The 25,118-nt window shown below is 43.2% G+C and overlaps 1 protein-coding gene across 10 annotated transcripts in view; it reads left to right on the forward strand.

The window, feature by feature from the left end:
* The first annotated feature begins 225 nt into the window (after nt 1-225).
* axin1 (axin 1) overlaps nt 226-25,118 on the forward strand; it is a 31,517-nt gene continuing 6,624 nt past the window's right edge. For 3 of the 10 annotated variants that reach the window (XR_011603111.1, XM_070981650.1, XM_070981652.1), the window contains exons 1-11: nt 226-392; nt 936-1,309; nt 4,245-4,430; nt 9,784-10,755; nt 17,790-17,930; nt 18,909-19,005; nt 19,966-20,103; nt 23,402-23,940; nt 24,041-24,205; nt 24,356-24,604; nt 24,804-24,911. Coding sequence is in view for 3 of the 10 variants with exons in the window: in XM_070981650.1 (XP_070837751.1) it covers nt 9,875-10,755; nt 17,790-17,930; nt 18,909-19,005; nt 19,966-20,103; nt 23,402-23,940; nt 24,041-24,205; nt 24,356-24,604; nt 24,804-24,911 (2,318 nt within the window). In the remaining 7 variants the exon portion in view is untranslated. Of the gene's footprint in view, nt 393-935; nt 1,310-4,244; nt 4,431-7,158; nt 7,283-9,783; nt 10,756-17,789; nt 17,931-18,908; nt 19,006-19,965; nt 20,104-23,401; nt 23,941-24,040; nt 24,206-24,355; nt 24,605-24,803; nt 24,912-25,118 lie in introns of those variants that run through there. The other 7 variants (XR_011603112.1, XM_070981651.1, XR_011603116.1 and 4 more) reach the window with 6 other exon arrangements.

Here is a 25,118-nt window from a genome sequence, read left to right on the forward strand (position 1 = left end):
TCATTGAAAAGCCTTTGGGGCTGAAATTTGTAATGTCTAAGAAACCAATTTGATTTGGCACAACGCTGCTTAATTTATGTTTCTCTTTTTTTCTGTTGCTTAATGTGTACGGAGCAATTAGGTGCACAATCACTCATGCCTGTTGGGTCTGTTACCATAGCTACAATACGATTGTGCAGACAATCATCTGGTCCTTGTTTCCTCCAATAGGGTCGCACGGCTGAAGCTGCAATACAAAGTAAAGATGCTCATCTTTCAGCAACACACTAGGAAGAATGAGAAACAGGTTTATGAGTACGAGAAAGTATTGCAGAGTGGCAGGCAGGGGACTGCGCCCAGTCATGGCGGACAACAGAAACCAGATCCGACGAGCCACACAGCAGGAGAGGAAGGTGAGAGCATCTGCCATTTTGAAATTCAACTCCTCTTATTGTTCACTGAAAGAGTTTGGCGGAACAAAACAGTGACAGTAAACAAGATATGCCTTTGCATTCGAGCTGTGAATGCAGAAAAGAGCCAGGAGGAATCAAAAGGAAGTGTCACTTTAAATGAAATGCATTAGTTGAAGGGAAGCAGACAGTCTGCTTATCCATGTAGTCCGAGGCTACTCAGGTCAAATTTAGTTTCAGTTGGTGAGATCAAAGAGCCCCAGCTGAGCGTTGCTTAAAAGGAAGATGTGCTTTTTTATGTTATGTATGATGGAACAGCTGGAAATGGGGAAAAAAAGGTCAAAACTATTTATTGGCTTAAATGATCAGAATCTATGGTTTATAAATTTGCAAGTGGTTATACAGATGTGGCCTCAATCAAAGAGACCTCCAAATCCCATCAATCAGAGCGCTGAGGAAAAGATGCGTTCAGGGACAATCATGGTGGAGCTTTGAGGCCAGGCTTGTCTAAATCAAAGGCCTTAGAGCTGAAATAATTTTTTGCAGGCTGTCTGTATCATTCTGAGAAAAATAAATGTGGTCAGTTAATCTGCGGCTTGGAAAAGGACAACAGCCAATGCAGCATGTTCAAGCTGCCCCCCTACTGGGCGGCCCATGAGCCTGTCGATATGGTGGTTTGATGTTGGATGGAAAATAAGAACCCCCCACAACAAACAGAGGGCTGGAACAGAGAGACTGGAACAGAACGAGAGGCTAGAAAGGGAAGAACCATCGACAGATGGACTCTGTTGTGATTAAAGATGGCGGCAGTCTTCACTGCAGACTACGAAGGACTATACTCGATCCATAGAAAAGCGGTGGGAGTAGTCTGCGATTCAACACAACAAAACCAAGACCCACACAGTAAGGTAAACCGACAGGTATGATGTCTGCTTTTGAATCTCTGAGGATGAAACCTACGGTTAGCAGTAACTTTCCATTGTACTGTTTATCGTTCTATTATGTCTGTTATCGTTTTTCATGCCAGTGCCATACTGGTTTTGTTGTGTCCTCCCTCTCATCAAAACCGAAGCACATCATTTGATTTGACCAGTGAATGTGCATCCCATGACCAGACGGCTGAAGACCCCGATAGACTGAACGCTTAAATTAATTTGATTTTTTTTTTTCAAGCCAGCAGATGTCTGACAACGTACTTTCGCCATTTGGTACATGGCTACGGACGTACGTCTTTGGTATTATATCACCATAGGAAATAAGGGCCTTTTAATAAGATTTTTTCCTTTTTCTGGGAATCTGGTGCTCTGTGAGCTAAAATATCCAGCAAAATAAACTCAAGTCTGCAAATTGCTCAATCCTCTGTGCCTAATCCACTCCAAGCCTTGTTAGTCATGATATATTCATCTAGGACAAAGGATATCAGCAGGACTCCAGAATACATTTTCTGACAGTCTTTTGATATTACTCTCTGAATCATTTTCAGAACTTAAAACAAACACTGAATACCTTTTAATACGCCTGACACATTTTCATTAAAGCCCTCTTATCTAAATAACTTGATTAATCATGTCTGTGGTTTGGAGTGTCTCAATTTAGTCTATAAGCTCCATGTATGTTTTCCACTTTTAATTTTGAGGGCTTTAAAAGATGTCTTCGTGTCTTGTTGTTTCTTTTGTTCGTCTTAACTTTTAGTGAATTCTTTGAAGACGGCCAATTTGAAAAATAGAAATCTCTATTGTGTGCACTCAGAATGGGAGCATTCATTTAAACGCCTTAATGGGCTTTTGTTCATCAGAGAGTCTTCAATAGAGATAAGCCTATTTCAGCCAAGGCCTACTAGGGAGTCTAAATCCACACTGACAGGTGGAACAAAAGACAACTGAAAGGAGTGAATTGGGAAACATGAAGTTGTCCTCTGGTAACACTTAACAGCAACAGCATGTTTAAGAACTCCAAAATATTTGAAAACATTGTTATTATTTCCGATAAGGAACCAAAATCATTGAATGCATCCTTCGTTAGGAGTCACGATTGGAACAACTGTTTTTACAAGCCACAAAGTACAGAATTAGCATTTTTCTGCAATCAGAAAGTAATATCACTGATCAATGAACACGCTAAAAAATAATCGGGAATAACTCTTATTGCAGGCTTTTCACAACTACATTTCTTTCATAATTCTGACACTAAATACTACTTATACATAAGCTTCTCTGATTTCATAAATAAGAGGTCTGCTTCATACAGTCACACCTTTGAGCCGGACAGAGAAATGTCTGCTTATTGTTCCTCTGCCTACTGAGCAGCTCTGCTTGCCAGTTGCTTAAGGGCTTCTTGTTTGTGGTTGCTGAGGAAGGGAAGAGTATTTTTCCTTCACCCTCCGTCTCTAGCTGTTCAAGAGATTCAATTTACCAACCTCCTGGTCACACGACTTCACGCTCTTGTGTTTCTGAAACATTTCGTTAATGCAGTTTCCAGTAAAATGTTTGTGAAAGTAGTTTTTAAATAGGATGCCAGTACAAGTCAAACTGCATTATTATGACACAGGGATGGAAATCTTTTAGAATATTTTTGTGCTATTGTCCATTATGTTTTTCTTTAGTTGCAAATAAAGCTTTGTACAATGGATTAATGCTCTAGCAAATATGACCATAAACTACCTGATGTGACTGTTCGCTGTTATTTTGATTGTACTCACAGCTGTTTCTGTGCCGAAAAAGTTGTTTATAATAATCCTGCTTGATCAATATCGTGAAATGTGCAAAAACTAAAAAGGAAAACAAAGAAATGGGTGCAGCTCAGTATTGAAGTTCAGCAGATGCCCAGTTGGGCCACAGAGAAAAAGCACTAATGTATAGACACATTTCTTTCTGATGAGTATGTCAATAGTGAAGTAACCTTGAACCTCCGCATGTGAGAAGTCTGTCCACATCAGACACTGCTTTGGACCGACCCCAGCTTCGGTTGATCAGGGTGGACTGATACGCAGTCGCGTCGGCCCTCTTGAAGCTGTGTTTGTAGTTTGTGTTGTAGTTTTCATCGCCCTCCTCCCTTTGATTAAAAACTAGCTGCTGCTCTGAAAACACTCTGCGGCTCATCGTCTTGCCTCCACACCAGCTGCCTGCAGCACTCATTTACAGGCCCCTTTTTGCTTGTTTCATCAGCACTGCCCTCCATTTGATCATGCTGGGTCCTGACCACCGTTCTGATGTTTAAAACAGCACTGCTGATAATTCAGTGCTGCTCCAGCTAGCAGGAAAGCTGTGATGGGCGTGAGAGGGTGCTGTGTAAATGTCCACTCGATGTGTGATTTGCCTGTCTGGTGACTCTTCCACCTGCACTCTCTTCCACGTCAGCTTGTAAAAGCCAGAGTTTATGCGCTGCTCACATGGACGACAATGAAATCCGCTCTTTAATCAGCCGCATTAAGTTTAGCTGCTGAGGCTTCATGATGGGTCCAGGCATCTGGACGTAAGCGGTGACTGTTGAAGTTCTAATCTGTGAACACTTCATGTGTTATGTCTCACTGGATGTTAAGTCCAAAGGCTTGGTATTAAGCAGTAGATCGTGTCTCCATGAGTATGCCGTCTGTGTTGTAAGACAGAAAATGTACTCTCATGCAAGAAATCTTTCCTGGGGGTGTTGCAGGTTTGATTCTGACTCATTATGTGTGTGTTTTAGCGACAACAGTGTCACATGCTGTCGCCAGAGGGATAGAGAAAAGGAAATGTTTTCAATCTGGTAAATCTTTATATTCAGAAAGCCACTGTTGGGAAAACTTTGTTTCAAAAGCAGGCACCATGCTACCTGCACTGCGATATAAAGCAGACTTAACAAATATTTCTTCTTCTTCAGGAGCAAATGGATGGCGGAGACAAGCTATTATGGCGACATTCTGCTTTGGCCAGGTCTTCTTGTGTCGAGATGATGAGAGGGATGTTTCCACTACTGCAGCCCGATGTGTTTAATAGCCGTGCAATGGAATCCTCAATAAATGGATGTACTCCTGGAGGCTGTGTGAGGAAGACAATCAAACTCAAGGTAGACCATTTGCATGTTTCTCCATCATCTTCATGTGAACTGTTTACAGAATGAAGACCCAGTACCTGTACGTACACGGGCAGAAGACTTAAGAAAACCGGTAAAAGAAAAGCATTTGGTTCATCTTTAGCTCTTAACCTCTTTGCAAGTGGCAGTAACTTATCTTTATCTTCATCACATGCAGCAGCGTGACTGGTCTGTTGATGATGACACAGTGACACCCAGTTTGACCATCGAAATGAATGTTCAGTGAGAGGAAGCTCACTCGTTGAATAATGCACTTTAGCTTGAGTACCAATTAAAAAGCCTGACGTGCCGAGATTGTTGATATGCCGTTTGCCCAAATTCAATTTACACGTTGTCGTGACGATACCAGACCTTTGCCTTGAAAATTAAGTATGCTAGTTTTGCAGTTTCACCCGCCCTCACACGAAACAGCCTCATGGCTTATGTGTTTCAGCAGAGTACATGGATGGGCTGTGAATGAGGTTGAGGAGGCTTTGTATCTGTCATAAAACAGCAGATAGCTCTGCAGACTGTAGACTGTCAGCTACGTTGTTGGCAGAGAGAAAGAGTCACATCCTCAGCCTTAACTCTCTTTTTTAATAGTCAAACTTTTGTCAAGTCCAGTGTTTTCATGGTTCACGGTGTGTGAGTGTGATTGAACAGCATTCAGGAATCAACAGAGGAGTGTAAAGAAATCAGTGTTATGACTGGAAAGAAATTCAGAAAACAATTGATGTCTTATACAAAAAAAAAAAACTGAATATTTGAGTATCAGGATGCTTAAATTGTTGCTGCCAAAAAATCAATTTTGCCTTGAGGAAGCTGAAGTGCGTTGGGTCTTTTTCGTGTTTTATCTTGCTGGCATGAATATTGTAAGCACAGCGCACACTACACACTTTAACAGGTTTCTGGGTTTGAGCAGGTATTTCAGGTGATATGATGAGACAGAGTGTGAAATATATATTCCTGTTCTTTCTCGTGCTCTCGAATGGTTTGAGCTAATTACATAATCAAATGCATTTATGTTTTTATGGCTTAACATCGGCCTTTCATCTTCGACTCGGTAAATTCGCGCGACGGCTCAATGACTGCTTGGCATGAAAGCGTAGGAATCGACAACAACCTTTATTGCTGTGTTTGGTCTATCCTTTCATCTTTGCATTGTAAAGTTCTGAAGTAATGGCACACTAAAGTCTGTTTAACCGTGCTGCTAAAATGTAGTGACATTCTTGCATTGAGTTTCTTGTTTGAAAGCATCATCACCAGCTGTTACAGTGTATAAAGGCAAATTATTGCAGTTCTGCGCGCAGGCTTTGTGGCATAACGGTCAAATAAAGATCTAAATTATGCCTAATGGTGCAAAGTGGCATGTTGATGGTTGTTTGTAACACTGCGGTGTTTATGCAGAAGACTGAGACCAGCACTGATATATTGGTTTTATTCATAAACATGTTGAAACAGGTGTATCTCCAATGCAGTCGCAAAACTTTGGCGACTGCGGGAGCGAGGACACATCATTTAAACAGAGGAATGTTACAAGTCATTGCAAATTATTGTTGCATTGAATGCATCCCAAGCATTTGTGTTTGAGTGGCCATGTCACTGTTAAATATGACTCAGACAGCAGACAGTATGTGTGTACTGATGACCACTGATGAAATTGACTCAGAAATGTTGCTGTTTACCGCACCGTTATGCATGTTGTGACAGAGACTGGCCTGTTATTGTCCTTTATGTGATGCAGTAAAATATCATTAACTCATAAACTCAACTATCGTGGAGTTTCCTTCAGTTTATCGCTGCAGTTTGTCAGCTGTTCTGCTGAAACTTCCTGGTGCTAAGATTCATGGCAAAGGCCACCTGAATGCAGCACGTTACAGGAAAGCTAAAACGTGTGCCATGGTACAGTGATTTAACTGATGAAAGCGCCTTCATCCCATGTAAACTAATCAGTGAAGTGATCTGATGCAGTCTTGAAGTTGGAATGAAAACCCGCAGACCGGCTGTCTCCAAAGCACATTGTTGCCCAACCTGCTCTGTAAATACGTTTCACATCCAGATTGAATTAGTAACACTCAAATAGCGAATATATGCACCGCATATGTCTTGTAATCTTTTGCCTGAAAAGGGCCCCAAGCGAGATGAAGCCATGGCAGACGGGCCCTTTAAAACCAAAACAACTCTGCTTCTGCTGCATCAAGTTTGTCCACCAAGTTTGTGGAAATGCAAAAACGAAATCTCCGGAGTGCAACTTTATTGCTATGCAGGCTGAAGATCTGACATGATGAATAATCCGATTTGCATTTGTACAAACATCTTCATCATTTATATACAGCATGTACACAATCGACACACAAGATCGCCCGTGCTTATTTAATTCTTCTTGAATGCTTACAGTGACATTGAGATTAATATGTTGAATGTATTGATTTATTCCCCCAATAGATGTTTTTGTTTTGAATTAAGTCAATAAATAAAAAAAATAAATAAAATTTTTGGATTTTAAGCCAAAAAGCAAAAGAGGGAATACCACAAGCTCATTTTAAGGCATTTATTTTAATTCTTGAGACAGAGCGAGACACACACACAAAAAAAAGTCAGTGTACCACATGTACCAAAACTAAACACTGGCAGTTTGTGTAGTGAACGGGCGAGGCGCTGTGCATCATCTCCGCGTAGCCTCGGCTCCGCACAGACAGTGAGAGACAGCCATGGAGAGGTGGAGAGCGGACTGTTTTCTTTGTTATTTTTAAAGTCTTGCAATTCGCAACTATGACACTGTTGGCGGTGACTTGTGCGGGTCCAAATTCCCGATGCACTCGAAAGCAGCACGAAGATTTCCACCGGTTAAGTATATGTCACTTTTTTCTCCCCCAGCTCAGAGATTGGGATTGCGGTAGTCGGGAGATATGTGCCATCGCTTTGCTGGTTGTAAATCTATCCGGGGATTGATGTGGGGTTCCCTCCGTGTCCTCTGACGGTAGGGGAAATGTTTGCGGTCGTCATGTTGTTCGTTTAGTTTAGCAGCTGTTAGCGGAGGTATCACAGATATTAATAGGTGAATAGTGTGACAAAGTTGTGCACTTGTCGGTCGGCTGCTGAAAGGCCTGGCTGTGTGTGTGTGTGTGTGTGTGTGTGTGTGTGTGTGTGTGTGTGTGTGTGAGTATGTGAGTGTGTGTGAACGGAGTTTGTTTCTGGCTCCCCTCCCCCACTAGCCGCTGCTGCTCTGCTCATTCTGGAGAGGCCAAGACATGAATGTGATGAGAGGCTCACTTCAGAGGAACAAACGGATACAGTTTCGGTAAAATAGGGACATTTGCTGCACCTGGCTGTGACCGGCTGAATCCACGCCTGAACCTTTCTAAATATTCCTGTCAGGCCGCACACCTGTGATCGCAGAACCGCTAATTTAAATATTCGTGCGCTAACCGAGCAGCTCCGGAGCCGACGCATCATTACGTACAGGTAGCGAGATGACTGCTGGTTTGACCAGGGGATTCGTTCCTTAGCATTGATAAACAAGGCATGAAATGTATTAAAACTGCCTAAATTCTATAGCTGTCATTGTCAGCCCTGCACACCTGTCCTCGTGCACAGTGCACGCGCTGCTCACACTTCAGGATTGTGCAGCGAAAAGCCTCTGCTGCCAATTTTCTCTTTACTGTCTTTGTTCAATCAGGGAAATGATTTGTATCTGTATGAGCAAGGCAGAGAGTGGGTGTGCCCTAAAGGGAATGTAATGGCAACCATTAAAATAAAAATGTTTTTGATACCACAGCCAGAGCAAACCCTAGCTGTCAAAATTTTGGAAATGATCAAGCTACTTTTTCCAGATTTATTGCCAAACCATTAGCATTCATTTGCATTTAAAATGGCACAAAGTGAAGTCAGGGCCATTTGTGTAAAATGTATTTTAACCAAACGCTTACTCTCCTTGTTTTGATTGGTCACAGCCATTACTAGTCACCATGATTTTGTCCTGCCCACAGCTGTCAGGAAATAGTGACTGCTTGCTGTGTGGATGTGAGAATTGAAACACTCAGAGAAAATTGGCTGTTTTTCCTGCGCCGTGGTTGCATCAGGAAATCTGCACTAAAGCGGTATCAGGGAAGCTTAATCATAAGGTCCAAGTGCAGTCCGGAGAGGTGGAGATAGTCACTGCTGTGTCTCTGCTCAGCAAGAGAGCACGAGGACTGGGATGTGTCCTTGAACAAGACATTCAATCCCTAAAATCATTAGGTATGCTATTCTGCAGCTCTGATAACAGGGAAGTGCAATAAGGAGAGACAAAGATCAATAAAGTATCATTTGCAGTGCTGCTCATATCAGCGAACAGTAGAGAGACGAAGACTGCTTGATTATTGCGTTCATGCTGTAAACCTCCAGTGACTTTATCATTGTGATAATACACTAATACTAATTTGGATGAAGCTGGTGCAGCAGTGCGAAGTAATGATGTGCTTATGCATATAAATCAGAGGATATTACTGAAAACTGCATAAGCACTGTATTCCTGGTCCTGCCCAGCAGAAAGCTTCCTGGCACTGAAGCCATGACTCTTGGCCTGGATTACCACAACGCTGCCACGTACCTCTGAACGTGACTCAGTGCGGCACCATTATCGACTATCGAACCACGTTAGAAGCCCGATGACTCCAGTTTTCAATTTCTGCATAGGTTTTCAGATATAGTGCAGAATGCGTGCTCGCTTATCAAGTGCATGAAAGTTCTTCAGTGTATTCTTGTGTTGTTTTCTGATTTCATCACCAGTTTCAATAGCATTTCTACTGTATTGATTCCCTAATTCAAGTCCAAGTTTACTGTACCAGCACTGTAGTGTAGCCAAAGAATGTAATAATACATGTAAACAGCCAACCGCGCTGAACGCTCTGCATTTTAAAGCAAACCGGAAGCTACTTTCTGCTTTGAGAGCTTCAGAGTAGCTCGTCTCGCATTTTCAAATCCTCTGGATTTCTGCAGAATTTGTATTAATTTTAATGCTCAGCTGGAAACTGGCCACATGATGACTTTTTCATGAAAATGTGATGAAAATGCAAACTCTGCAAAATTCCACAAATCCCTCAAGAGGTACTAGTCCTCTTCTAACCAGGCATATAGTTGATATTTTTGACACATACTCCACTGACCTTTTGTCAGCACTGTATCTGCTAATATGAATTCATTTGAAGGTGTTATCAGTAAATTGCTGCATTGAATGTTTTTGCCATTAATCTAGAGTGAATGTTAGAATATCTTCTCATAGTAGTGCCCTGTCGTGGGTAGGACTACTCTACCTTTCAATGATGTGGTGAAGCTGCGTCTCATTGTATATTTTTCCTCCTTGCAGGAGTTTTTCAGCAGTGGCATAAGTAGAGGTCTGGATCTAATAGTTGTGCAGTGTGGGCTCTACGGGGACGTGGTTTTTGGATGCTGGGACTATGAGCATAAGCGACAAAAGGGGCTACTTAGCAGACCTGGGAGGCAGCTTCACTGAGGATGCTCCCAGACCTCCAGTCCCAGGAGAAGAGGGAGAGCTGGTGTGCAGTGATGGACGCCAGTACAGCAACCTTGGCTTCTCCTCAAAGAACGAGAACCTCAAATGTGAGGCGTCTGTGGCTACACCCAGGCGACCTGACTTGGACCTGGGTTATGAGCCGGAGGGAAGCGCTTCCCCTACGCCACCCTACTTAAAGTGGGCAGAATCTCTTCACTCCCTGCTGGATGACCAAGATGGCATCCATCTGTTTAGGACGTTCCTCAAGCAGGAGGAGTGTGCAGATATGTTGGACTTCTGGTTTGCATGCAGTGGCTTCCGCAAACTTGAAGCTAATGAGGGTAACGAGGAGAAGAAGGTGAAGCTGGCAAAAGCTATCTATAAGAAATACATCCTGGACAACAATGGGATTGTTTCCAGACAGATCAAGCCAGCTACCAAGTCCTTCATCAAGGATTGCGTCATGAAGCTTCACATTGATCCTGCGATGTTTGACCAGGCTCAGACTGAGATACAGACAATGATGGAGGAAAACACCTACCCGTTATTTCTAAAGTCTGACATTTATTTGGAATATACACGGACAGGAGGAGAGAGCCCGAAGCTGTACAGCGATCAGAGCTCCGTTTCCGGGAATGGAAAGGGGCTGTCTGGTTATTTACCGACTTTAAACGAAGATGAGGAGTGGAGATGTGACCACGAGCCGGAGGAGCAGCCAGAGTGTGACCCCACACCGAGCAGCCGGCTTACTCAGAAGCTGCTAATGGAGACGGCACCACAGCGTGCCGCCAACAGCACGAGATTCCAGGACAGTCACGAGTACAGGTAAATCCTCCCTGCAATCTAGAAGGCTTCACTTCAGCTCTAACTACATAGATTTTCTCTGCAAGCCTCTGAATTAGAAATAAACCTGAAACCCCACAATACCATGAACGCTGCTTGAAGTTTGAAATGAAAAGAGTCTGAGTGTAGCACAAGAGACAGCTGATAAGAGGAGGGCGGCGTATTTACACCTGTGGTGGAAAGGGATCTACCGAGGCTGTGTTTGTTGTTAGAAGCTTGAAGTAGTCTTCTTTGCTTTTCTTGTGCAGGTACTGTGGGAATCATGTTTTCCCATCGGGCAAGGTTTCGTAGTGAAAGAGTTCAACATGATTTTGTTAAAGGAGGAGCTTTGTGGAATCACTTACCCTGGAAACTGTAATCTTTGCCTTCCTCTTCCTCCTCTTCTTTGTAGTATCACGTCTGCATTTATGGGGAAAATAGTTTCTCTTTGCATAATGAAATTTGGAGATCCCACACTTTCATAATATTGACTGAACACAGCCATGGATATTGACTTGGTTTGATAGCTGTGCCTCTGATCTTGTCAAACACATTTTTAAAAAGGAGGAAAGTGTTGCAGCAGTGAGACATTGCACAGCACACCCTCTTCTTGACTTTATCTATTTACATTAAAATGCACATCTGCTGTGAACTTCTTGAATTTGAAATGAAGGACAATGTGCTCCTTAAAGGTGGAAATGCCTTCGACTTCACACACTTTTGTATCAGAATCAATACAAAAAGTAATGTTTTATTTTCCCTAAATTTGAAGTAGAGCACTCGGCTCGATACCCAGGTTCAGTCGAGCAAACAGCTCAACCTGTCAGTGGAAGCAGGTAGTCTAGAAAGTTTTGATTTCTTTGGACTGTTTTGCTGCAGGGCAGGAGCTTTGTTGGCCAACTATGTGTGTGTGCAACAGCGGCCTTAAAATAATGCTTTTCATTGTCAATGTGAGAGGTCAAAGTAGTTTCACCCTAATGTTTTAATCTGTGCAACGGCACATCTGCTGATTGATGCTGGAAAACATTATCTTTCAGTGAGTTTGATGCACGTCGATGTATAATTAGAGGGCTGTGCTAAGATTAAAATCCAGCCGTCAGTTGTTTTTTGGAATGATCAGCATCTGTCCTGCTCCTGTCTGTGTTTCTCCTTTGATGGCTGAGTTGTTTGCGTTTTATGGCTGTGTGAGCTTCTTGCGCATCCAGTTCATCTTCATTTAGCTCAGTGTTTTGCTTGATGTACACCTCTGCTGTTCGTCACGACAGTAGTTAAAGTGATAAATTAAAAGATGAAACAGGTGTAGAGCTACATCTAAAGCTTTTTTAAGGTATGAAGGGATTTTTTTTAAGTGGAAAAAACTTCCTCATATGTCATTCTGATGAACAGAGATGAGTTTTTTGAAGTTTAATCAATGCCTGGAGAGGAACTCCAATAATGTGACGGTATGATGGTATATACCAAGCGACAGTAGAAATGCGTCCACCGGTATAGACTTCACAATTCTGTTTCCACTGTGGAAGCTATTCTTTAAGCCGTACTCACACACTGTCATTCACACTGCTGCCCTGCCACACAGCGAGCCAGCGGGCGAGTCGATGACATTGATGACATTGGGGTGTACCTGCTTGGTACTCTTCTCTGCTTGCCTTTATATTGCTTTCCACTCTTTCATTGATATTGCGGATATGTTCAGATACATATGTGTGCCTTGCAAAGTCACGTGATTTGCGCAGCAGGATTTGGTCTGAACAGTCAATCAAAATGTTATCGAGTGCTATGTGCCAAATGCAATATCCAATCATTTTTTTGATGAAGGCGAAATGCGTCACAGTATACCATTAGAAATGAAGCATTGTGCTGCTGGAGACGCCCCGGCCTACAGGCCATATTCTCCAGAGGTAAGGGAACATGCTTGCTTGGTACAGACCCCACCAAAAATCACATCATCCCAACCCAAAAGTGACCACTAAAATCATGACTCATATCGCAGTCGTGTTATCTATATTAATAATTTTCACCTCAGTCATTTTGACATGTCACAGTAGGAAAAGCAGCGCAAATGTTATGGCAGTAAAAAAAAACAACATGGAGCCGCAGATTCATGTTCTGCAGTTCAGTTTCATGTCACATCCTTCTGAAGACTGCAGTTTTAGGCACAGCATGACAAACGCCCCGCTAATATTAAAACAAGCTCGCTACAGATTATAATGGATGTTTTGACAGCAGCCAGGTGGGAAATCAGAGCATTGATCTGCTCAAACTGCAAGAGTGGTATGCCAGAAATCCATCAGCTCAGGGAGAATGAATACATTAATCGTCAAATGGCAACCAATCTGGCAGAAATTTGGCCCCATTCTAAAATTAGTTTGGGGTGACCAATTTGTTCCTAAAATTGGGTTTAGTCCATACAGCGTCTGCCAGGCTGAACACACAGCAGCCTGTAGAAAAGGGAGGAAAGACAGTGATTGACTCTTAAAGGCTCTGAGTAATCAGACTGGGGATGCTTGTTTACATACTTGTGATCCTCTGGCATAAGAAATTGTAATCATGTTAAACAAATGAAAAGTGGCTTACCATTAGTGACATGTTTACGCTGTAAATCTCCTTGCAAATGAAAATGTAACTCAAATGAGAACTGAAGCGATTGCTAAGTACAGCAGCTCATGTCACTGAAACTCGTAAAGCTTATTTTATGTTGATGTTGGGGATTGTGCAGCGCTCATAGATCTGGGTATAACTCCGCGTGTCTACTGTAGTTTGATTGCACATGTGTGCTGCTACGTCGACTGTGTCTCTCGAATGCCCAAGTGAGAATTTTGCATTGTGCAGCACCTTGTAGCTCTGGTTTAGAAAGGCACTTTAGAAAGAAAGTTTACTTGCTCAAATAGCAGGGGCAGCACTGCACCGAACTCCTTAAGCCACACGAAAAAAAAAGAGAGAGAAAAGAGTTTATTTTGCCCGTGTAAGTCTTAATATTATTGTCCAGTCGGCAGCCTGAATATTGCTGTGACATTCAGCAGCCTGAATATCACTTTCCAACCAGAAGCCCCGCCCCCCGGTGATTTCAGTCAGATCGAAAATCGCCATACGCATTGATGCTTGCTCGGACGATACGTACAGCGTGCGGAAAAAAAATAAATAAATAAAAGATACTCACAGTGCGTGCACGCATCAAGACTTGGGACTCGAGAACGACATGGCTAGCAACTGCAACTCCATCATTTCTGACTGAATTACCATTCAGTCGTCAAGTGATGAGTGAGTGTGTTATTAAATGGTGAGTTGTGTTATGTTGTGCTCTCCAAATGTTGAATTGTAAATAGTTGTATTGATTGCATATTGCCAGCCAAATACTGTATATACTGAATATGTTCTGGAAAGATTTGATTAATTGTAGTTTTGATGATAATATAATATAATTTGATTTGATTTGATTATTGCCATGGCATCCATGATGCCTATAAATTGTAGATTGTGCTAAACAGTGATTTCATGGGCAAACTAGTAGATGAAAATGTATCTGTTCATGGCCACGGTGGAAGTGTTTTATTGTGGAACCTAATTTATTGTATTTGAGACATTTAGCTTGATATAGCTATACAAAAATACTGTACAGTATGTACAATTCATGTCTGGTGCTGCCATCTAGTGGTTGAACCAGAAAGCTAACAGTAACTAACAGTACAATGTAACATTGTAAAGTTAGCTATCTGACTTTTATTTATTATTATTTTACTCGTTGAACGGGTCATCTTAGCCATCATCGCAACAGTTGCCCCCCCCCGAGAAATTTGTCGGAGCCGCCACTGTCAAATAGTAATACGGTTACATTTTCAAAAGAGGATTAAGGCCCCTCGGAGTAGAAAACAATGTGTCACCGTGGACCATCTCAACAGAATGATTGAAGTCACTGTCAGACGCTGCAGAAACGTTCCCATATTTGACCTCTGCTGCAGCAGCACCAGTGTTATGTGGAGAGACAGGAATTCACGTCAGCTGACAGACAGACAATGCCTTCCAGATTAGACCCTCTCTGCAACTAAAACACTGGACACGGTGCAATACTGGCAGCGGAGACACATCCTAATGACAGTTCGTACAGTTAGAATATATCTGACGTCTGACATCGACTGGGCAGCTGCTTGTCTTTTCTATGGTCCGGTCTGGCGTCTCATTACGTTCTCCAGTGTTGGCATGCAGCTTTTCTGGTTGATATCCGCAGAACACAAGATGAAGAAAGTGCTTGTTTGTGTTTGATTTTTTTTCCTTTTTTTGGCAGGGGGGGCTAACCAAAAGCAATTGCATTGGAGATCAATGTTTGCTTGAAGTATGAGAGAAACACAGGAGTTTTAATTAGTGAGTGAAACACAGTTTTGGGTTTATTTTCACATCATTATTTCAGCAATCAAGCTTTTTGGCTGGAATTACAGAACGACACGCTTCATTTTTAAATAGCCTTTTAGCAGCACCCTTCGGGTTTTTGTGAAGCTAAATTTTACATCAGCTGTGTCTGATTTCTTCAGAGACAGGCAACAAAAGACATTAACTAGTCTTTCAGATCAGCTTTAAAAAAATCAGCCGACTTGAAAGAGAATGACCTACGTGTTCATTAATGTTCGGTGAGATTTCTGAAATGTGAGCAGCTCAGTTTTGTTCTCATTCAAGTAAGGCGTGTACTTCAAAGGCAAAACTTCATCGTCTTTGTAATTTTAATGAAAGTTGTTGTTTCCTTTGAGTGATCTTTTGAGGGTCCTAACAGTCTGCATGTGGAAGTAAAGCTGAGACAAACGGGGAATAGCAATGCAGATGAGCAATGTGTCAAACCAGATTCAGTTCAAGTTCAGAGTTTGGAGATCTTTTTGTAGAAAGGGAAATGATGCATTGTCTTTTTTTTAATGAGTTTTTGTATCCTTGCATTTATTTAACAGCTGATGAGAGAGAGAGAGACAGGCAGGACAAGTGGAGAGACAAGGGACATGCAGGCCTGCTGAGGACACCATAGCCAGTATCTTTGAAAAATACATGTGTGAGAAATGTTTGACAAAACGCATCTATTTCTGAAACAGATGTGACCAGCAAAACACATTATGTGAGCAGTGTCTCCAAATATCTTCATTATTTTCTCAACGAGTAATACTTTCTGACTCCTGCCTGGAGAGAAAATGTGCTCAGGCTCAGGTGGCGATGGGGAGTCTGGTGTTTTTATTCTGTCATTTATTGCTGTATTATTTCTTATCAGCTGGATTTTAAAAATGTGAGCACTGATTTGTTGATGGTATTGTGCAAAAATAAGGATTAAAGCGTCAGTGATGAGGGTCCAAGCAGACTGCAAGTACTTGGTTTCTTATTTAATTGACAAGAAGCAAAACTCCTGTCCCATCGTGGTCATGATGGTGGAGTTTATGACTGCGTTTGTTGCTGTTTTAATTCATGATGGACTGGCTTGTACGGTGGAAATGGATTGACGGATTGAAATATGTTTAATTTTCGAGATAAGTGACATGATTGAGTACGAAAGGGGCGTCCTCGCAAGGCTCAGCCGTTCCCAAGCGAGGATGGAGTGAGGATCACCACTTTGTGAACACATGATTAGATAAAGGATATTACTACATGGGCTCAGGAACACTTTGGAAAACCATTATTGGTAAACACGGTTCGTTTCACACAGCATCCGAATGTTTTGGGGTTTTTAAGAAGAATAATGAGAACAAAACAAATAGGGTTCCTGCAGGGAAGCTTTTCTGCTTGGACTCTTACTAAAACAGGAAACACTGAACCATTTTTCAAGTGAATATCCAGTGATTTCTATATGTACTGCACTGTTTCCACAATGGCTCGGCCACTGTAAGCAGCGTTTTGCTCAAGGAATAGTCTGTCTCTCGTCAAACGGCAGATCAAGTTAAATTATGTCCGCTTCTTTCATCGCGCATCATCAGAAAAATTGCGAGATATAATCACAACCAGAACTCGTTTTCTTTGGACTGCACGTTGTATTTATCCCGACTCTTCGCCAACCTGCCGCTGTAATTATTCACTGTTGCTGAATGTGGATGTTAATGAAAATCAGTCGGTCACAAAGGTTTCATTTTGAACTCTGGGCGCTTCTGCATTCCAAACAGGGAGAAAGCTGGGGATAAATGCTCCAGGGATTTCCAATTTGAATAAAAAGAGATGATGCCTAACATCTTTAATTCATGTGTACAAAGCCCTGTAAGAAGTGCGTTCAGCGAAGTCGGTGACTGCGAATGTAAATGGTGTCAAATGAAGCTCCCCCTTATATCTGCGGACGCTCTCGGAGAATGCGCGTCAAAATGTGACCTGCAGTCGTACTCCACTGTTCAGTTCAGTGTTTTCACAAAGGCTGTTGAGATATAATGACATACGTGGTTTGTAGAAAACACCAGTGTGCTCACTGTGGCTGTAGGTTTGTTTGGATGACGGCAAACAGAAGCAAGAGGAGTTTGAGGAGCTGACGGAATCAGAAGGGCTGACAAATTGCAGGCGATGGCAGTTTTATGGACGGGGGGGTGAGCTTGTGTGCACATTAAATGGTCAGCTGACCTGACTGCTATAACCTGACAAACACTGGATATCGATATTTGTGGCATGACTTTTCTTCTGTATATACCAATATATTCATTTCTTTTACTGGTCTAGTTATACTGCCTGTGTACACAAGGGCGACAGAAGCAAAATGGCATAAATCATTTGCCATTTTTTTGTCATTCTGACTCGTGTCATGTTTCTTAACATGTTACGCACGAACTGTCGTGTCATGGCTCGTCTGGAGCATCAAACCAACCCAAAAGAAATGGAAGACAGTTGGATTGTAAATCACAAAGTCAACAGTCAGTCAGACAGTGAACAGACAAACCACGTCCAGACAGATGTCCTCTTGCAGTGTCTAATAATTCATGATCAAGCAGCATGTATGCTCTTGATTTAAGATTGCATCAATGAGACGTGTTTATGTTTAAGCATGTCTACTATGTCACGGCCGTTTTCTCAGCATTTCTCGTCTTCCTTGGTTTTTCTAGGCATGCACCATGTCGGGAGCCCATCAACCCGTACTATGTCAACACAGGCTATGCTATGGCTCCGGCCACCAGCGCCAACGATAGTGAGCAGCAGAGCATGTCCAGCGACACGGACACAATTTCCCTCACCGACAGCAGCGTGTATGTATTTCATCATCACACACACACACACACACACACACAGACACACATTTCATGCATAAAAATGTCATCGCAGGTTATAAAGGCTATGCCAGGCTGCATTTTTTTGGCTGGAAAAGGAGTTTTGACTGAATACTCGACAAAGTTTTCCCAGTTGTTATTTTAACAAAAGGCATCCTGTGAGTTAGCATTGCTCTAAGACAGAAATAGGAGTTTAATTGGCTTCAAAATTGCACTTCTTGTTTACCTGTGCTCAGATTTAAAGAGCCGCAGCTGAAGTCCCCTCTGCTCATCACCGAACCAGCTGTTGGAATTAATCTCTAATGCTAATTAGGAATCCTAAAAACTCAAAACCGTGTCTGATAGAATGTGCAGGAGTGAAACTACTAACCTGCTGACCTCCTTTGCAAACGTGACACATGAGCATGTTTGAAATATTTCCACAGTGAGTCTTTACAGAGCAGAGCTGGTGACTTTCCGTGGGCACGAGTATGAGTCAAATGCTTTTCACCATCTGGGATCACTTGCGTGCAGGAAACCAGGCATGTGCTGGTGAAAGAAGATTTTAAAAATAATGTTTTCTAGGTGCAGAGATGGTACTGTGGAATTACACCAAAGAGACTTCAAAGCTTGCACAACTGGACAAAAATGCGTTTGAAGCCGAATGGATTAGGGGCTGTTATCACCTAATTGGTCCAGAGCTTCCAGCACAGGGGAGTGTGAAACCCAGCATGACCAATACCACATGGAAATACAGAGTCACGGATGTGTTAACATCCGTAATCTGCCAGACCACTTGCGGTGCAGGAGGGACGCAGTAAGCCTGTGAGAATGCCTGTCCTGCTGTACTGATTAATCAAGACTTACAAGGTGTTCGTTTTCGGCTAAAACGCAGCCCGAAAGCTTTCAACTTCAAAGCTGCCTGTGTTGTTTATTCATGAGGATGTTTTATGAAAATGTCTTTGTTGTTAATTCCAGAGATGGTGTTCCACCCTACAGATACCGCAAACAGCATCGCCGGGAGATGCACGAAAGTGCCAAAGCAAATGGGCGAGTGCCACTACCTCATATTCCAGTGAGTTATTCATGGGTTCTTTCCCTTCCCTCTCACTTTCTGCTGCCACACTTCTCTTCAACTGTCTGTCTCTGCCTTATTTTTTCTGTGCTCCACCATTGGAGATGTGCATATTTAAGTTCTGCTGTGTCGCAGGGCCTGTGATGGAGTATAAGAATAGCTGATGGTGAAAGAGAAGGCTGTCTAAATGCAGCTTGATGCTTTCCTAAGCTGTGCGCGCTGAAGCCTAGCAGACATGAAGCTCCCCTGTGACAGCCCGATGCCTCACTGTGCAGCTTACACTGTCTCTTGGTAGGAAAACCCTGGCCCTAATTAGGCCTCGGAGTAAAGAGTCAAATTAAAACTCCACACGTAGCATCCTATTAGGATGCATGAATTGACTGTATAGGAGAGCGCAGATTCCCCCAAGCATCGCTCTCACGTTTCCCTGCCCCAACAAATTAATCATGACTGCACGTCATTGGCAATAAGGAAAGTGACAGTGGCTGATAGGCCTTTTTTTCTGAGGTGACTCTTTTTTTTTTTTCAGGAGTTAACAATTTTGAATTTTGATAGTTGCAGTGCAGAAACTGGCTCTCACAGGAGAGGAAATAAAAGTCACTCACGTCCTTTGTGTAGCACATTTCCTACTCAGAAAGTGCTTTACATAATGCATTTTCCTCCCTGTTTTGTGTTCCCCACAAAATGTAGAAATGTAACATAAAACAAAAAAGTAGGTGTCAAATCTAGGTTGAGTCTTCTTGCCTTTTATTTGAAATGTTAATTTACAGCCCCTTTGGACGTTCAGCGCTTGACACGGTCTTCTTTAATGTTTCCTGCTTGTGTTTTAGTCTCTTCGCGTGGCCGCTGACAGGATGTTCAGAGGTCAGGGTGGTTAAACACCCAATGTGGTGTTGACAGCAGTGCAGCAGTGACAGATACTCACAGAGAGTGCTTACATTTTGACATTTCTTCCGCCAGCGCACAAACCGGATTCCAAAGGACATTCACGTGGAGCCGGAAAGGTTTGCTGCAGAGCTGATCAGCAGACTGGAGGGCGTGCTAAGGGAGAGAGAGGCTGAAGAGAAACTAGAGGAGCGACTGAAGAGAGTACGATTGGTATGCTCGCTTGTTTTTTTTTGTTTTTTTCCTGAACCAGCATGTAAAGCACAAGCAGATCCACTGTTTTGATAATTTGGTTTAACACGTGTGAATAAGCAGTTGTTGCAGAGGCTCACACTGGAGAGCACTGTCTGCACACTAAATGACCCCGAACATAATAGAGTTGAGACCGTGCAAGGAAGGAGAAGGGACAAACGTTTTGACTCTCAGACCGATTCTGAGCTGCTTTTAGTCAGCGAAGTTACTCGTTCGAATCACGTGAGGCGCTGTTAGCATCTGATTATTGCTGCTACCACGTTAGCTTCTGGTGACACCAGCTGAATAATATTAGTGGGCAGGGAGGAAAAGAAAACTGAAGTGTGGATCCCTGAAGTAGAGGCCATTTTGGGCTAAACGGCTCATCTTATTTCTGAGCATCAGTGTCTTTTCCAGTTGTTCCCGATGAGGAGAAAGTGTTTGCGCCTCCATGCTAGGCTGGAGAGAAAAGCGCTGTGCTCGGCATGTTTCTTAAGAGTGTCGTACTAGCTTCTTGTGCTCCCCAGTGCCCTGTTAGCGCTGTTCTTGGGACATGGGGCATCAATAAAATGTTGGAAAATAGTGAAAAATGCCTATTTTAATTTCCCAGAGCGCATGGTAACATTGTCAGATTCCTTATTTTGTACGATCAATAGTTCACAAACCTAAAGATGTTCAGTTTACTGTCATATTTAACAAAGAAAAGCACAAACTGGAATCAAAGACATGTCTGACATTTTGCTTGAAAAATGACTGAAACAATTAACTTATTATTATAATAGTCAGTCAATAGTCAACCCACTAATCAATGAATTGAGGGATGAACTTAGCTGGAGTGCAGTTTGTATTATAATGGAAATTTTTAGATTGCATCCTGACTTATTTTTTCATTCTCAGACTTTTAAAAGACAAAACATACGTGAGGATCCTTTTAAATCCTCATTCTTGATTTCAAAATACCCGAGTAACTCGGTTTTATTTCAAGAAAAGAATGATTAAAAAAACCCTGATCACAGATAAGGTATTGAAAAGCAGACTGAATATTGAGCAGCATCAGTAATACCACCAAAGCCTGTTTCTGAGCCAGAAAGCGAGATGTGTGTCTGGCCGTTGGGCTTAAAGTTTTCAGTAACAAAGGAGACTTAAATCCGTCTGGCCTTAATGAAATTAATGAGGCTAGCCATTTGAATGGGGAATAAAAAAACATCATGAATCATTTGGAGAGTTCCATCCTCGGCCTGTCAGCGATCTGGCTTTGTCGATGAATCAGATGGAGCACCTGCACGCTCGGCCACTTGTAAGCCTGGAACAGCGTGCCGCCTGTTTGATGTCACTTGAACGGTGATGAAATGGTTGCTGCCTCCACAAATGAAATCTCCCTCAGTGCACAGAGCCAAGTATTAAGTCTCAAGGCAGACAATTTGTGTGGTTTGGCCCTGAAAGGGAAAAAAGCTGCCATCACACAGCTCAGGGTTTGCTTTATTAAACCTGAAGGCAAGCATGAAATGAGTGCCTTCGTTCAGTGATACTCTGTGCATCTAGAAACGGAAATCAGAGGTATTAAAAATGATGTGGTCATAACGCATGAAGGACTCCTGTAGCATAAAATCAGCTTCAACAATCCAACATCTGTTTAAAAATTGATGTTATTGTTTTATTTCTGAGAAAAAGCAGTTTCACGAGGATGTGAGCAAGTTAACTTACTGACGCACAGTCTGCTGGGAATTAAATTGTGGCTTCACGTAATGTAATCTTTGGAACAATGGACCTTGTGGCGCAGCTATGCACTGGATAATTCACATGAACAAGAGCAGCAGCATGCTGTTCACACAAGTAAATCAACGGCAAAGAGACTCATGTGAGCAGGACGGTCATCGCTAGTCTGAATTGAATTGTTTTTTGATGTTAACGAGATAACAGCATGCAGCTGTGTGCGCTATCACTCGTCACAAGGGGAAGCGTCATGTTACTGCTGTTACCAGTGAATCCCCGTCCACCACCTGAGCTAACCTGTAGAATCTCAAATATCTGCCGTTGTTCAGAATTTTCGTTTTCAAATGTGTGGGAAAATGTGCTCAAATGAAGATGTCGCGGCTCCACAAATAGCTTCCTGTGGGCTCAGCTAGCACAGATACCTGGATCTGGTGCAGCGATATGCACACACATCAATTATTAAGAAGCTGCCAAGAAATATTTGGCTGTATACGGCATCTTTTACAATATCGCTGACTGTAAGAAAGCAGGGAGGTACAGGGAGTTTAAGTTAGGAGCAGGATGAGAAAGCCTTAAGTGTTTTATACGATACAGTTATAGCAAACGGATGGTGAGCGCAGGGCAATAGCAAACCCAGTAGGTTTGGCATGTTCACAAGTCAACATTTATTTAATTATTAACATAACCAACATAAAAAGTTTGGGCTGGCGAGAAGATAAAAGTGAAACCGCTACCTGCTGTTGTCTTCCCACTATATCTCTTTGTTCTCTTCCCTCCCTTCGGTCTCGGCCCAAGTGTTTCTAACTTCTTAGAAAAAAGCTTCACTGCTCCAGCTGCTTTAGAAACATTTTCCGATGCTGTTATGTGACCGTTTCTTAAAAAGTCAGGACAAAATATTCAGCGATGCAACGAAGTACGCGTCAGATGTGCAGCTCCGGTGAGAAAATATTGGGTTTAGAATTTCATTTATTCATAGCTTGTGTGGTATTGGTGGTGTTACAGCTTCACCATTAACAGTTGAAATGATTGGATTTCTCCATCTGCTGCTGTGCTTATCGCTGCACATCCTCCACTCCTCGCTGTGCCTGCTTATCAAAAGCTGAAATGAATGCCTGCAGCACCCCACCCCATGATTCCCCCCCGAGCAGACGGTGTCAGAGCGTGATTTTGTCCCGGTCGCACAGAGCTGAAACCGAATCGGCTGCACTGTCATTACATGAAACAGCACAAACGTGCTGTGTGCACGCTCAGTTTCCCCTGAATCTGACACTGTCGTATCCTTGGTGTGTCTCCAAACCTCTGCAGTAGGAATGAGAAGACACGTATTGGCATGTGGTGAAAATCTGCCATCTACAGGGTGAAATAAGTACAACATATGAAGCCTTAGGGAAAGAAAACATCAGCTTTGTAAAACGTGTAAAGAAAGCTGCTGGATGTGATAGTACCCCTCAGACAGTCACACCACGTCCTTATAACCTTTTTTCTACATTAGATTTCTTTTCTCTCAGTGATGTTTTGTTTTGTTTTGTTTTGTTTTGTTTTGTTTTGTGTGTGTTTTGTTCTTAAGGAAGAGGAAGGTGATGAAGTCATGTCCACAGCCACAGCGTTATACAGTCACAGGCTCCCCCCTGGTGCTTATCCGCAGAATTACATCCCCCGCTATGCTGACGTCACCTACAGTGGGCCTTACATGAGAGATGCTCATGAGGAGAACCCAGAGAGCATCCTGGACGACCACGTCCAGCGGGTCATGAAGACCCCCGGCTGCCAGTCACCAGGTACAGGCCGTCACTCACCCAAGTCGCGCTCACCAGACGGTTTCCCAGCGGGCAAAGGGATGGGACATGGGACGGCGCTGTCAGCCCCAAGTAAACATCTGTCCAGGCATGGTGTCAAGGGAGAGACCAGCCACCTATACCACCACAAACACATACACCACATCCACCACACAGGCGTCGGGAAGCCCAAAGAGCAGGTGGAGGCTGAGGCAGCCATGCGTGTGCACGGGAGCTTTCCCTGGAGCATGGAGACGAGTCATTACGGATCAAAGTCTCGCAGCTACGCAGACGGCATGGGATCCAGCCCGATGGAGCATACGTGCTATAGGTGTGTACCGAACTCAAGCATTAACACCCCTTTTCTCATTAATGCACCCAAAATGCTTTTTTGCTTTTCTGCTTACCCGGCGTTTTCTTCCATTGTACAGCAGCAAAGGTGGCACGCAGTGTAAAAGAGCATTCAAGAAAGGCGAGGAAGCGCGGCCTTATGACATGCCAGGGCCTGGCGACGAGATGGAGAAGAACCAGAAGATTCTTTTGTGGCTGATGGAAGGACAAAAAGAAATGGTTCAACATAAGAGGAGCCCGTACGGGTCAGTGATGACAGTTAACTGTATATGAGGCCAAGCACTTTTTTTAACATTTACCATTAAGAACATCTTATGAACAGATATGCACTCCAGCCAATCCAGTAAACAAGAGATGAAGTTGAATTGTTGATGTTCAAAAACTTTACATTTCAGGAGCACTGCAGGGTCCAAGAGGACCGCTGGCCACGAGGGGTCCCGCCTCAGCTCAGCGGAGCGATCGGGGTCGATGCACCCGTGCGTCGCCACCCAACTGCGGAACAACGTGCAGCCGTCTCACCCTTTCATCCAGGATCCCACCATGCCCCCAAATCCAGCTCCCAGCCCCCTTATCCAGCTGGAGGAGGTGCGCCGGCGGCTTGAGGAGGAGAAGATTAAGTCTGGGACTTTACAACCCAAGCAAAGGTAAGTGGACGGACGTGTCCCAGTACCACGGTTATCTGTCCCTTTCTTCAACTCATTCTATTTAACTTGATCCGCAGGGGAAAAGGCCAAGTCTGTCCTTTCTCTTCAGTCAAAATGAAACAGTTACTCTTTTGCTGTCTAGCCTGTGTGCCCCTTAGGGCCGGTCTGTGTCTAACCACTGGGGTGTTCGGTCCCTCAGGTATGTGATGGAGGTGATCCAGAGGGGTCGCACCGCAGTCAGGCCTGCACTGTTCCCTCCGCTCAGCGTGGTGCCCGCCGTTTCAGACAGCGAGCTCTCCGAGCCCGAGTATGTCTACTGTGTCCTACCAGTAACTTTTCTCCAAATAACCCCATAGGTTAACGCAACCCACTTCACTTCCCATTCTCATTACTGGTAGATTAGTTACCCAGGACTGTGTGTTTTTTGTAGAGCTAGAGCTACTGTAATGAGCGATTTCCTTCCCTAATCCCCTCCTCTGTGTGCCGCATTTGTAATGTCATCATGTAGTGTCCC

This window comes from Chaetodon trifascialis, chromosome 15 (assembly GCF_039877785.1).
Source record: "Chaetodon trifascialis isolate fChaTrf1 chromosome 15, fChaTrf1.hap1, whole genome shotgun sequence".
Taxonomy (NCBI): domain Eukaryota; kingdom Metazoa; phylum Chordata; class Actinopteri; order Chaetodontiformes; family Chaetodontidae; genus Chaetodon; species Chaetodon trifascialis.